The following is a 14,323-nucleotide window of genomic DNA, read 5'->3' as shown; positions in this document are numbered from 1 at the left end:
GATATTTATACACTGCCAAAAGAAAAGGTTTCACTGTGGGTTTTTCTTAGTTCCAACAAGAGACATTTAAGTCTGGAAAACAGATTTTTAGAATGTAGCTTTCTGTTTACAGCAGAAAAATAATAACATTAAGAAGTTTATCTTCAGAACTTCTGTATCAGTCTATTTTTATTTTAACAGAACACATTTGTTTTCTCATGGAAATGAACACTTTAAAAATAATCTTACCAGAGTGCTCTTCAACAATTTAAGTAGTATCTTATTTTGAAGCACCTTAAAATTATTATTACTGTAGCACAACTCAATACCTATATTAATTTTTCCAATTTTTCCTAATTATTCGTGGCACACCCATTCTGCTGAACTCTGGCAACTCCTCTGAACCTGCAGTTCCCCATCTTTGTCCCTAACATGATGATGATATGACTTGCTATCACACTCTGCTCTCCAGGGATGGATCTCTGGTCATACAACACACCCCAGCTTATTGCACACAACTGCTGGAGCACACACACTTATCATGGCACACCACAACACAGAATATATTCACATGAATATGAAAGACTTCAGCGGAAAATGCCTTTTGCAGATACCAGAGCAGCTACAATCAGTTAGAATTAATCTGTTTGTGCGGAAGACAAAGAAACAAAAATACTGTAATGAGGTGGATTGGAAATGTTTCCATCAATGTAACTCAGCAAACAGAGATTTGACACAGTAGCTTCACTGGCAACATAAGTTCCATGGAAAGGTGGCTGAACACCAGCTGAAGTTTCAGATGTTAATCAGATTTCACTTTCAAGCCACTCTCTCACATACATTTCATTAGTATAATTTCTACAAAGCACTTTTATTTCTGTTTTCTCAGGACTGTGTATGTGCTTCCAATGCCAAAGAAGTTATTATCTACATGACCCTTATTCAGAGAAGGATGCTTTTTATGAAAATCCTGCAGAAAGCATCCAGCATTAATGAGCTCCCATATAGCTCTCCTGTAAAAGGAGGGAGAACATATGGAACTGGGGAGGGGACAGCAGCAGCATCATTAAAAGGAGGCAAAGCTTCTGCCAGTAACTACAACCCAGCCTTTTAATTGCTTACTTCAGTTTCATTAAATAGCTTACAGCTATCTAGAGAATTTCTAATCTTTCATTTAATTAATCTCAAGAATGAAGTTCTCCTGCAGGAATTTCCTCTTGGAGGACTTTCTGTCAGATGTTCATTTTCAATCTATTTTCTAGTCCTCTACTGAGGAATTCTGTTCTAACTGTAACTGTGTATACACATCCTTGGTGGTTACTCATACCTCATTTCCCTTCTGTGTGTCTCTCAATCTTTCAAGTGGCATGTTTTTGAAAGCAGTGATATTTTAATTAATATCTTTATTATGTCTGTTATTCAATTTTATAAAATTTACTTAACTATTGCAAAGCTTGAAAATAATAGTTTCTGAAAGCATCAGAGTTGTGGAAAGGGAAAACCAGCTTTACCAAAAGAACCCAGGGAGCATCCAGCACATTGCACCTCCCCAGGCACACAGCACACAGTCACTTCCCCAGGCAGATCCAGAACTGTAGAACTAAAAACTCAAATCTATACTATGAAAAAAAGGAAGAGAAAGTATCACCAACACCTTAAGTCTTTTAAGTAACAGCACACCTATTATGTGAAGGTGCCAAAAAATTTTAGGCACGAGACCACCCAGCAAAGCAAAAATAACGTTTTCCCAACATCAAACTCCAAAATTATTTCCTTAGCCCAAACTTGAATATCTGAAGGTTTACAAAATTCAAGCTACTTCCAGCCTGAGTAGTTTATAAATCCGACTTACACAGTATATTTTAATATATCATACAATGAAAGGAGAAGCAAAACATTAATTAGTGAAGGGTTAAGAAAGGTAAGAAACTTTTGTCACCATTAATATTCTGTCCCTCCTCACCTAGCCGCAGGTAGAGCAAACTTGAGAAGAGATGACAGGACCACAACCAGCTGCAAATGTATCGGCCCTTTGTACAGAAGAATCTAAATCAGTAGTCTCATTTAAACTCACAGGAAACAAGTAAGCCAAATAAATATTCAAATCATTTGGAGGTAAGACCCCATAATAAAACCATCTGGTGTGTTTGTTCCAGTGTAACACCACTTCTGCATTTCAGTTTCTCCCTCCTGTGGTTGTGGGGACCAGATTTATTTCAGCACAAACTCCCCAACAGACCATGAAATTTGTTGACATTAAAAAAAAAAAAATTACTTTTCCTTTTTCATTATGTTTACCAAACCCCTACACATTCTAAAATCGTTGCAGGGCAGGTCTCCTTTTCCTCTTTCCCCTCTTCTCTACCCTGACTTAGACAAAGGTGATACACCCCTTCAGTTGTAGAAGCAAACACATTTCAGTCTTTCAAAACCTTCTTTTCATAAACATTACATCCTTCCAAATATTAAAGAGATCTGCTCCATGGAAAGCAGGTGCACTTGGATGAGCTAAGAGGATGCACTGTCTTCTTACAGAGTCAACACACAAGCTTAAAACAGAGTAACTGGGGAATTATTTGTAGATCAGGATTCCCAAGACTCATCCATAGCCTCATTTGCACTTCAGTACTAAAAACAGACTGTGGCATCAATCCTAACTGCAGCCTGCCTCCCAAAAAACAGGCGAGAGCCTCTTCCAAGGTATGTCTCAATAACAGCTCACAGTTTGAAGGTTACAGGCCACAGATTTAAAACTCAAATGCCAAGTTCCATAAAATTTTATTTTTAAGTCAAACAAAGTGATACACATCCCATCTCCAAAAGTAAAGCTTTCCTAAATAGGGGGACTCCATAAACTCAGGAAAACATTTAAACTGAGGCTATAGGCAGTTTAGAGACATAATAAAAAACTGGCATATACAAATCACATGGGAAAAAACAACTTACAATGCAACACATCACTGGACATCAGCACTGGTCATCTCTGACCTTATTTACACATCAAAAGACAAAAATGTCTCACTTTTTCAGATGACACTAAAAGCTTGTTGCATGTATCAAGACAGACAAATGCAATGTGACATAGCTAATTTTAACTCTCTCCAAAGCCAATTTTCCATTAGAAGACTGCAGGTTTTTCCTACAAAACATCTCTGAATTCACTGACAAGGTTAATAGAAACAAAACAAACCCAGTTTTATTGTGATCTTCCTCCTAAATTGTCACGTTTTAAACCAAAAGCACTGAATCATAGCTCTAAAACCTGAGAAGCATTTTTTTTTTCTGTACCAAGAGAAATATATTACATTTTGGATAATTTTTGTTCAAATCAGTTATAAGAGCTTTAACTACAATTAACATGTTTTGCAACTTCCTGGCTTAGAAAAATATAAGTGAAAGCACCATCAAGAAATTATCTCTTGGCCCAGATAAAAAACGGTGCTAAGTTGGAAGTTCAGAGAGCATGAAGAGCAGTAACTGTTCTCCCACTGACCGGTGTATTCTCCGTGTGCTCTTACTGACCATGTGGTAATTTCTCTACCTGAAGGACAGGAATAAACAACATTTCTAGTTCTAGTCGAGCCTGAATTAAGCCTGAAGTTACTCCAGCGCTGTATCTCTGTTGGCACATAGGAGAGAGCACAAGTTCTGGTGTGCCACACTAAGCACACGGCTCTGCAGTGCTTTCAGATCCACTTGCTGCACTCTTCTGCAAGCACCACCTTGCACTGTGAGCAGCAAATAGGAATCCCGCCTGTTAGCCTCCTGCAAGACAAAGTTTGCCAGCACATCTCCGAGACAAAGGAGCCACAGCAGCTCTTTCACCAGCTGCTGCTCTGGTTTACACGGACAGGGATCTGCTGCAGATACACTTTCAATTGCTGGTTTTAAATCTGACCGATGCCATAAAAAAAAGCAAACGACTTCACCAAGAACTGTTTTTTCATCTGAAGAAAACATTACTTATGTAACTTTCATTGCACTCAACTGACACAAGTTTCAGAGTAGTACTAATGTAATTTGTTTCTCGTTTCTGTCTTTTGCAGTAGACACGAAACATTATTTTGGAGGCTCGGTTGGTTGGGTTTTTGGGTGGGTGGTTTGTAGGTCAGAGAGATGTTGGTACACAAATGCAAAAGTCTGGCCAAAGGACTCAGGAAAAGCTAAAGTACACCCAACTGTCTTAAAAATAACTACCCTTTTGGAGACAAAATGAGGATCATTTGCTTAACCCAAGCACAGTTAACAGCACAAAACCAAATCAGTTAAAATTGTTACTCCTAGCAAACACCAGAAAAGAGCTTACATTTAATTTTTTTTTTGTTTTCAATTAGCTTATTAAAACTTATCAAACAAAATAGCAGTACCACATGGAACACAACACGTTCATACTTTAACTGATGCTTCCCAAGAAAAAGCACCAGTCAGAACAAGGTTTTGACTAGCAAATATTTAGCAATTCTTAATTTTAAGTCCAAAACCCAGGTTAATAAGAGAACTGGATATATCCTCCTTAAATCTAATCTACAACATTCTAATTAAAAAAAAAAAAAATCCAAGTATGAAAATGTTCATCTCTAGCAGCACTACATTTGATTGTCATTTGAAGATCTGGGCTTTTGGTCATGCAGAATAATTCAGTTATTATTCTCTAATCTAGTTACCTAATCTAGTTTCTTCTAGAAAAGAAAAGAAATACCCAGAAAGGCAATGTAAGAATGCACATGCCATAAGAACTGGAATGTCTGTTTCTTCCTCATCAATCTTAGGGTGGGACTGAAAACTGTGAAGTGGCAATGAAGAGCTCACTTCACACCCCAATCAGTGAAAATATTTCCCAGAGCATTCTTCCTTACAAATCATAAATACTCATAATTAAAAGCCTGTTTATTTTTAAACGGCTATTAGCCATTTCCCCCTTCCTCAGGTAACTGTAGAGATGGCAGTGTCTCATAAACCACACAAATGGAATTGCATTTATCATCCAACAGTCACAGTAAACTTGTCCAAGTAATTGCAGTGTGAGACAAAGCAGTGTGCCAAGAGAGGTCTCATTGCATCTCCCTACCAAGTCTTTTTCTGAAGGTGCATAAGCTGAGAAAGTTCAAACTGGTTCAATTCTCACATTTCAAAGATAAATTCATTGTTATGTTTGTCTGATCTACTGAGAATCTCTGTGACCACCAGCTGTAACATTCTGTGGCACGTACTGGGACATTGCACACAACCAGCACAGACTTTAGTGTGCTGTTAACCAGATTATTTTAACCCACACATCTGGCCATTGAATTCTGGTGTGTCAGCACATCAATAAAACTTCCCTGAACCCTTTCACTGCTATAAACTTGAAGTAATTGATTTTGTAAGTGGTGAACAGCAACAATTTTCTAATTCTGAAATTCTCCAAAATAAAGATGGAGATTTTTAATAAGTACCTGTATATATAACACTATAATAATTATATATATAATTATAAACTTAAAAGGAACACCAAAATTTTAGAAATTAAAGGTTTTCAAAAGCCTAGAGAAAATTGTTTTTGTGCTACTTCAATGGATCACAAGTCCTGAAGGAAAACCAGCCTCTGTTCCCAAACAAGCCCATATGAACAGCTGGTCCAGCCAGCAAAGACCTGCTGTTGTATTGCCAGCCCACTGCTGAGCTCTGGGGTTTTGTCTCCTTCTCGGGCCATTCTCCCCTCCCTTTGCTCTTCCACCTTCACACTTCCTTCTTTCCCCCATGAATAATTCCATATTATACACACACACAAATAATTTTTAGTTCTTTAGGTTGGAGGACATTAATACCCAGGAGAATTTTGTCTGGCCATTTTATGAAAAATGACAGCACCAGAGTGAAAGTGTGGTATTAAAAAAAAAAAAAAAAAACAAACAAACAAACAAAAAAACCCCAACAAACAAAAGCTCAGTCAACCATCTGCAAAAAGATTCTCTTGTTTGACCATTTTATAATTGGTGAGAATGGAAGTGAGGTGACACAGAAACAGGATGTGAAGGCATGGGATTCATGTGATCCTGCGCCAAATTTAAATCCAAACCGGGGGAGGGGAGGAGCAAGGCACAACCATGATGAATCAGAGGATCAAACTACTGGTAGTAAGAAGACCCAAGAAGACAAACCGCACAAATGTGCCATTTATCAGTTTAAGGAAAATAGTCTAACATTCATTCCAACACCAAAAAAAACCCCCAAACCACGCATATGTCTACCATTTGCTTTAATTAAAGTTTAGACCAGTTGAAAAGTTAAAACAGAATATTCAATCCACTGTAATTTTCAGAAGACCCAACCCACTGACTACATCCGAAGTTCAAACTGTCCCGAGCAAGCTGCTCTTTTTCCCACATCCAGGTGAGCTCACAGCTGACCCATCCTGGCTACTTTCCCCTCAGTTCTCCAGAACACACTTGCAGAGTGTGCATCCCACTTTCTATATGCACACACAAACAATGCACAAAACTCCCGTGCACTCAACAAAATCCTTATGAAGTAACAACCATAAATAATGACCCAGCGAACTGAAACCCCCCGATGCTGCTCAGGGCCTTTCAGCTGTGCTGTTACAATATGAAAGCAATCCTGTAGAAGGGCCTTTATCCCCGAGTGACCATGTCACACAGTATTGTATCGGGCTCGGCATGCCCACAAGCCCCGTGACATCACACAGACACAAGCGAACATTCACACACAGTAAACGCCCAGACATAAATGACAAACGTGGGCCTGGTGTCGACTGAACAGATGTTTGAGCTCAGGTTCCTGCAGCAACTTTTGTGCAGGTGGATCCATCTGCCCAAAGAGGGTCACCGCAGGATCTGAGCCAAAATTATGTACCCTGAGTATTAAAGTACCAGAGATTTCAAATATGCTAATGGCAGTGACATGGAAATAGCACTACACGAACTCTGCTCATTAACAGAGAGCTGTCATCCACTCCACAGAGCCATCAGCATTACCTCTAACATTACAGGACTTCGGTTTTTATTCATGCTTTACAAATATAGCTGCTAATAATTCATTAATTCTAGTCACAGAAAAAACAGTATTGGCTGAACTCTCCTGCTGCTATAGTAGTGTAAGTGTACCCAACCCTGAGAGTATTTTTAGCAAGGGTGTTCAATCAATACTGTTCTGTACAACCTAAATTAGACATAACAGGACATGAGAATTGTAAAGCATGGCAACAAACAACACATCACACAGACAATTTTGCTGAACAAGAAGTAACTATCAAAGTAAACTCTAAACAGATAAATCTGATTCCAAACAAATTCAACTGCAAATATGAGGAAAACATACTGAAAGGTAAAATCATTTATGTTTCTGCTTGTGAGGAAAACGCATTTGTATTTCAATGTTTAATCTGACTTTAAAAAACTAAAATTAAAAACACACACATCAGCTAAAAATACAAAGAAAGTGTAATGAAAACAAAATTATAGCCAAAAAATCAGACCAACTGTACATTTCTGAGTTTATTAAGTATAAACTTGCCTGGGAAACATACTGACACAAGTGTACATATTTGTAAGCTTATCACCCAGAATCATATTTTATCAACATGGTGCAAGCCAGAGTCACGCCAATATGTAAAAACAACTTTTTAGGTCAGTGAAGCAAGAAATCCATTGTCAAGAAAATGGCATCCGTAAGATTACAATACTGAATATATTATGTTTGAGCACTGGTCTGGAAAACTTTCCTACAATCTACCTATCTAATAAAAAATGGGTTTACCAATTCTAATGTAAGTCATTCCTGTATTCCTGCAGCACACATTTCCAATGTGACGAGCACACAATGTCTGCACGCGTGTGAACACGTCGGTGGCTCCCAACAGTGCAGAGCACTTATTTGCCAAAACAAGCAGGCAAACAAACGTGCGCTCACAAAACCCCCTTAACACGGAACTCGGAGTTTAGCTCAGGGCAAGAGAAATGCCCCGTGGGCGAGCAAATGTATGTGCACACCGCAGTCCAACAATTATTTTTCAGCTGTGATCCATTAGCACTTCTGTAATACACAAATCATACAAATGTTTGCTATCTCACACTTTAAAAAATTATAACAGCTTAGTCTGAACGCTGAAGTCCTGGATGGGCGTAAATAGCAGCATAAAGTTCATTCACGTGTATTTTACATCTGAACGATGTATATCCTTCGAACACACCACAGGTGGGAACATTTCACGCACACTGGCAGCTATCTAGTTTTAGCCACTAGCTCGCGGAGATTTTTGAAAGGAAAAAGACGTTATGTCTCTTCCAGCCGGTGCTGCGACAGCATGCACGAGTTAACCCATCACCAGGTACACGGAGAGCCTCTGTCGCATACAGACACAGCGATTATACAAGCCTGCTGCTCGAGGGAGACACTAAAAATGTACCAGAGGAATGCAACGACAGCATTCAAACCTATTTTCCCTGCCCATAACCAGGGCAACGCGCACATGTGCCTAGAAAGCACAGGATCGCAAAGTTTTTTATTAAACACGCTAAAATAAAAATCCATTTCAGGCGTTCGGCAGAGTTCACCGCATTTTAGAGACCCCGACCTTCCCCCGCAGCTCGTTCCCCTCGAGGCTGTTTACGCGCCCCCCTCCTCACTCCCCCAGCTCACACAGCCCCCACGCCAGAGGGGAGCCGGCTCTCCTGCTTCTTCGGAAGGGGGAACCGGAGGGAGAGCGCACACACACGCCACCCCCCACCCAAAAAGGCTCAGGGCAGAGTCGCTCTCCGCCCGCGGCGACCTGAGCGCGAAGTTGCAGGAGGGGGAGCGGCGCGAGGGGGGGTCACAGCACAGAGACGCGGCTCGCAGCACCCCCCGTCCCCCCCAGCCCGGAGCCCGGAGCGCGCCGGCGGCCGCGTTTACCTTCATGTACCATCCACGTCCTGGTTCCAGATGGAGCGGGGAGCGCGGAGGGAAGAGGCGCGGGGGCTGCGCGCTCGCGCCGCTGCCGCCCCGCGCGACCCCCAACCCGCCTCCGCGGGCGCGCGCGCAGCAGACGCTCGGGCACGCGCAGCGCCCGCACCCCCCGCGGGATCGGGATCGAGAGCGGAGGCGCCGCTTGCCGCCCCCCCTCAGTCTTCCCGCAGCGCCCGCCCGAGCCGCAGCCTCGGGAGCAGCGACAGCAGCCGCCCCGCGCCCCGCCGCAGCGGCGAGCGCCGCATCGTACTGCAGCGGCTGGGCCGAGGGAGCGGGGGGAGGAGGGGGAAAAAGAGCTGGGGGAGAAGAAGGACGGAGGAGCCCCGGGGGGAAGGCGGAGGACACCCCCACCCTCCGGCCTCTCCTTCCCCCCTCTCCTCACAGCGACCGGCCGGAGGGGCCGCACGGGTCGGGGCTCTCCCTCACGGGGCGCGGCACTGCCTCGCACGGACCGGCGGCTGCCCCGCACGCAGCCCCGGCCGGGAGGCAAAGGGGACCAGGGGGAAGGTGGAGCGGCGGGGCGCTGCGGAGGCGCCTTCCCTGCCGGCGAGCAAGCGAGAGCCCGTGGGGGAGGAGGGGGAGGACCTGCAGCCTCCTCCCCTCATCGCCGCCCTCCCGCCCGCCTCACGCGGGCAGCATAGCAACCAACATGGCGGCTGCGCAGTCACCCAGCGGCGGGCGGGAGGTGGCCCCCGAGAGCTCGCGAGAGCCGAAGGGGGGTGGGGCACTGCGCTCTCCTTTCTATTGGTCCGTCGTGTCGATAAAAGGGAGGGGGCAGGTGCAGTGAGAGTGAACCTGGCGGTCTGATTGGCTGAGCTTACTATTGCTGAGTGCGGCGGTGAGCACGGATTGGTCAGCTGAGCCGTCACTCACGCCTGTAGCGCTGCGCTGAGGCGGGCGGCCCTCATAGGCCGTCGCTGCCTCTGCTTGGTTCCCGGCGCTGTCCCGCCGCCTTCACCTCGCCCGTGGGACGGGGTCTGCCTGACGGAGGTTGTGCCCGTGGCAGCCGCAGGCTGCTCTTCTGACCCTTTCCGTTCGGAGGGAAAAATGAGCCACAGCGGAGCAATGGTGGTGTCTTAATGTCGTAACCCTCCGTCTTGGTCACATGGCCACCCAGCCTCACCCTGCAAATCTCCCAGAGGGTCATTACCGCCTGTAGGTCTTTGCTGAAGCTTTCCAGAGTGTGAGATGTATTGTGCCTGTTGGCCACATAAAAATTTTCATATGCGGCCTATGGGAAGCTTTGCGTTCAAAGACGTGGTTTAAACAGAACCCGGCCCTTTGATGTACTTACTCTGTGTATGAAAGGGTTTGGTTAAAAATGTCTTTAACGTCCACTTATTAAAATAAACCTCTCACAACAAGCTCTTTACCTAATAGCAGACACATAGAATATATAGAATCATTTAGGCTGCGAAAGACCCTTAAGATTACTGAGTCCAATGTTTGGGAATGAGTTCTTGGATTTCACAAATTCCTAACCATAGCAAGATGTGGAGTAATACTGAAGGAGTTTGCATGTTCTTTTCTAGTTAGGAAGGTTTCTAAAATCTCATTCGTTTGATGTTTGCAAACCTTATATACATTTCCAGTCTAAATGGTTCTTGTGCCAATTTTGTACTTTTGCTTAAATAGTCCTTCCCTCTTAGCAGAGTTTTCCCCCAATTACTTTTAATAAAGCAATTGTACCCCCTCCAAACCTCCCGCTACCATTTCCTGAGTGAGTATTAGGATACACAGGATACTCCACACAACTTCTTTCAGGAACAAGTTTGAAGCAGGGGTGAGAAGACTGAATTTGGGGAAAGCAATCAAGCAGTAATTTCAGATCACAATCTCTGGAGCACTTCTAAGTAATAGACTTCTTAATGATAATGAATGGAAATCAGTTATAAATTGCTGAGATACACATTTTATTAACAAAAGTCTAAAAGATAACAAAGCTTGAAATGTGAATGATTCCCCTGGATTGAACAATTCCTAGACTGATGATTTCATAAAGCCCCAAAATAATACACAAAGCAGCAGTAATGCCATTCCTTGTTGCATTCCTGTTTCTCCAGCTCTTCCTCAACATCTCTGTAGTTACATTGACAGACTGATTGTGGTGCAAGTAGCGACATCCAGCAACTGCATCCTGCATTTGTGAGCTGCTGCCAGCCTCTCGAGCAGGGCATATGTTCTCCTGTGCATTAAAGGCATCCTTGGCTGCAGAGTTGTCTTGGTTTCCTGATAATTCTCTTTCAGATCATGTCAAATTTAATCACAAATGGCACACATACATTTCAATCCATTTGCACTTAAGATTCCAATTCTGCCTCTCACATATTCATATCCTTGTGCGTGGTTTGTGTTAAACATACAGTTATGTTCAATCTGAGAAGAGCAATAATTAATACATTACTTTCAACAGAGTGTGTGATGGAGGAGCAACTCAAACCACTGTGGTGACCCTAGAACTACACAAGATCACTTTGGCAAATTAAACCTTGCAGTGTTACAAAGGGATTTGTTTTGCTGATCTAACACAAAATTGGTGACACATACAGATATTACATATACATTCTGAAGTTAATTCCTTGCAATACATTGTCGTTTTTGAATTTTGTTGTTTACAGAAGACTTGATTCAAAGCCCTAAATCAAGGCAGTGGAAGATTCCCACCATGTGCTGAGTACTTCAGGTCAGGCCTACATTACAAGAGCACTAAACAGATACTGAGAACAAGCAAAATTGCACTGCAGAATGTTTGAGTGCACATATTGCTCAGACCTCACAATGCAGAATTCAGCAAAAAAACTTACTTTGCAGAATTCTGAGTGACATGTTATATACCCTGAGCAATCACTTCTCAAAATTATGAATGAAAGAGAGGAAACAAACTGAAATGTCACTTTGTCATTATTTACTCGAAAGAGCACATTCCTTTCTCATGTAAAAAGTGCATTCAGCTCAATTCTCTTTCAGGAGCATAGCTCTTCCACAAAACAGCAAGTTTCTGGCTGTTGTTGGCCTGTGCAAGTAAGCAATGAAAGCTGCGTTTTGTGAAGATACTTTGCATAGGAAGAGTTTAATTTTCAAACCAGTGTATGGGGATTTATCTGTACTCTGTTGATGCATTTTGGGGAGGATATATTATCTCATGGCTTGTTGTGTCCTGCTAGTAAAACACCAGTATCTTAAACTGTTTTGCACAAGTTAAACCTCTTGTGTAAATATAGAAGCAAACAAAAGCTTCTCCTTTACCTAACAGATCTGTGGTATGTGTTTGTGCCAACAACCTTATTACTCATGCAAGGCCTGCCAACCAAGCTGTGATAATTTATGTGAGAAAAATGTATATTAAAAATGTGAATGGGATTTTAAGCCTCTCACTGAAATACATGCAAACTGCTCTGTGGCCAAGAAGATGTACTTAAACACTGCATTAAAGCAATTCAAGATAAATTGCTCTCACCACAGGTGGAGTTTAGCTGTGAAAAGAGGAGGCAAGGCACTTAATCTTAACGCCAAGCTCGATCAAACATAATGTATGTTTATTAGCAGACACATTTTCTATAAAGTAAGGTTAATTCCTTATTCAGCAAAGCCCTTAGAACATGCACATGTTACTCAGGAAACAACCTTAAAGTTGGCCAAATCCCATGTGGGAAGTGCCACTGCTCAGCATAAATGGCAGAGAAGTTTGTGCTGGAACATGGCTTTGGGATCACTGTTAGTATATCCATGGTGCATAGTACGGACATAAATACTGAATGTGAGTGTTCAGCAGTGTCCTAAGCTACGGGACAGAAAAATTTTGCTGCTCAGGACAGGGACTCACTTTCTCTTAAAGTCTGTGCAATACCTGGTGCCATAGGGCTCCACAGTACTAATTTTTAGAATACTGCAGAATAGTAATTTGTGATAATAAGCTTGTTGCAGCTACCATGCAGTCTGGAGGCTGGCTGTATTTCTTTTTTAAATATATGTAATAGATAATGCTCAGAAATGCACTGAAACTGAAAGATAATGGAAACATCTGTACTTACAGTTTCTGGACCATATTTCACTAAGTCCTTTTTTTCTCCAGCCAGCCTTTGACAAACTTCTTTCCCTTTAATGCACTTCAAAGTACCACAAGGTTGAACTTCTTGATACCCACTGCAAACAGCCAAGTGATTTTGTGACATCCACTTGTGCATTCACTTGTGGAATACTGTTATTTTCTGCTTCTGTCCAAAAGAAGAAGCATTAACTCTGACAAGTAGCATAAACTGGCAAAAAAAACCCATAATAAACCAGGTAAAAAAATATTTTGAAGCATAATTTTTTCTCCCAAACACATCAAGAACAGAGAATGTGAGGAACTAGCAGGCAACAGAGATGTAACAGAAGCATTCAGGGAAAACAGAAAATGAAGTACTTTTTTTCCATTACTGTTCTTTATGGCAGATTTTGAGGTGATTGCCACAACAAAACCTTTTTTAGGAGCATGTACAGAAAAAACATATTTGCAGAACTGGGTACCTGTGGTTCTGGAGCCAGTCAGTAAACTGTACGGTACCTGATTGCCAGGACAATGTATTTTTCACCCCAGGGTTCAAAAGGAGCTTGGATCTGAAATCGCCAAACTATTAACTGTGCTTTGTAATTTATGGTTTGGAGTGAACTCAGTTCTGGAGGAATAGAAATTTTTAGACAAGACTTCAGAGAAAACAGAAATGACAGCCCAGTCAGTCTAACATGTGGCTTATCACCATGTAATGAGAAGAAGCAGAAACTGCAAACCTGGTAGTGCTTTAAAAATGTCAGTGAAGTCAGCAAATATTGATAAAGAGGAGCTGGCTTATGTAGACTTTGTATAAACACTGGGACACTGTGAGTCTTCAGCCATAATCAACTCCCTGTTGGAAGAAGACCAAGTTTGTACCATCTTCTGCTATCTTCTTCCTCCTCTCCTCCTCCCAGCTTGCTTTTACTCTCAGTCCAATTTCCACAGAAGGGAAATCCAAATGTGTGGGACTCAGGGAGACAGAGAATGTTCAGGGTGTCTTCCCAGTCTGACTGATAAAGGAGCTGTGGACATGATGTGAAGAACATTTAACATGCAGCCTGGATGAAGCAATCACCTATAAAGATTTCCCAAAACAGTTTCACAAAGCCCAGGAAGGGAGCTCTCTTTGTGATTGGTAACTGCTTCGAAGGGAAGATGGATGGGTAAATGATCACAAAGGAAGTAACCAGTGAGATTCCAAATGCACCTGAGCTTTACAACCTGTTCACAAGTGGTAAGTGAAACAGGATTGGACAGTGTTTTCTTGGGATTCACAATTATTCAGGAAAATCAAAACCAAAACTGCTGACACAAAGTAGCCAAAAGAAAAAAACATCATGACAAAGATGGAGTAGGTGATAA

The 14,323-nt window shown here is 42.3% G+C and overlaps 1 protein-coding gene and 1 long non-coding RNA gene across 4 annotated transcripts in view; both read right to left on the bottom strand.

Annotated features, from left to right (window-relative positions):
- Positions 1–8,964, bottom strand: part of PTPN4 (protein tyrosine phosphatase non-receptor type 4) — a 111,487-nt gene extending 102,523 nt beyond the window's left edge. For all 3 annotated transcript variants that reach the window (XM_066190229.1, XM_066190230.1, XM_066190233.1), the window contains exon 1: positions 8,872–8,964. In XM_066190229.1, coding sequence (XP_066046326.1) covers positions 8,872–8,884 — 13 coding nt within the window. In that variant the 5' untranslated portion in view covers positions 8,885–8,964. The remainder of the gene's footprint in view (positions 1–8,871) is intronic.
- A 1,864-nt stretch (positions 8,965–10,828) lies between these two features.
- On the bottom strand, positions 10,829–13,977 carry LOC136293444 (uncharacterized). Its single transcript, XR_010722154.1, has 3 exons — positions 13,472–13,977; positions 12,957–13,139; positions 10,829–11,301 (listed from the first exon to the last, which is right to left on the bottom strand). It is a non-coding gene; the product is annotated as an uncharacterized lncRNA (long non-coding RNA).
- Positions 13,978–14,323: the final 346 nt, after the last annotated feature.

This window comes from Chamaea fasciata, unplaced genomic scaffold (genome assembly GCF_029207755.1).
Source record: "Chamaea fasciata isolate MVZ Bird 193981 ecotype frontalis unplaced genomic scaffold, bChaFas1.0.hap1 SCAF_8, whole genome shotgun sequence".
NCBI classification, from domain to species: Eukaryota; Metazoa; Chordata; class Aves; order Passeriformes; family Sylviidae; genus Chamaea; species Chamaea fasciata.
The sequence above is the reverse complement of the archived record's forward strand: the minus strand, read 5'-3'. Positions and strand labels throughout refer to the sequence as shown.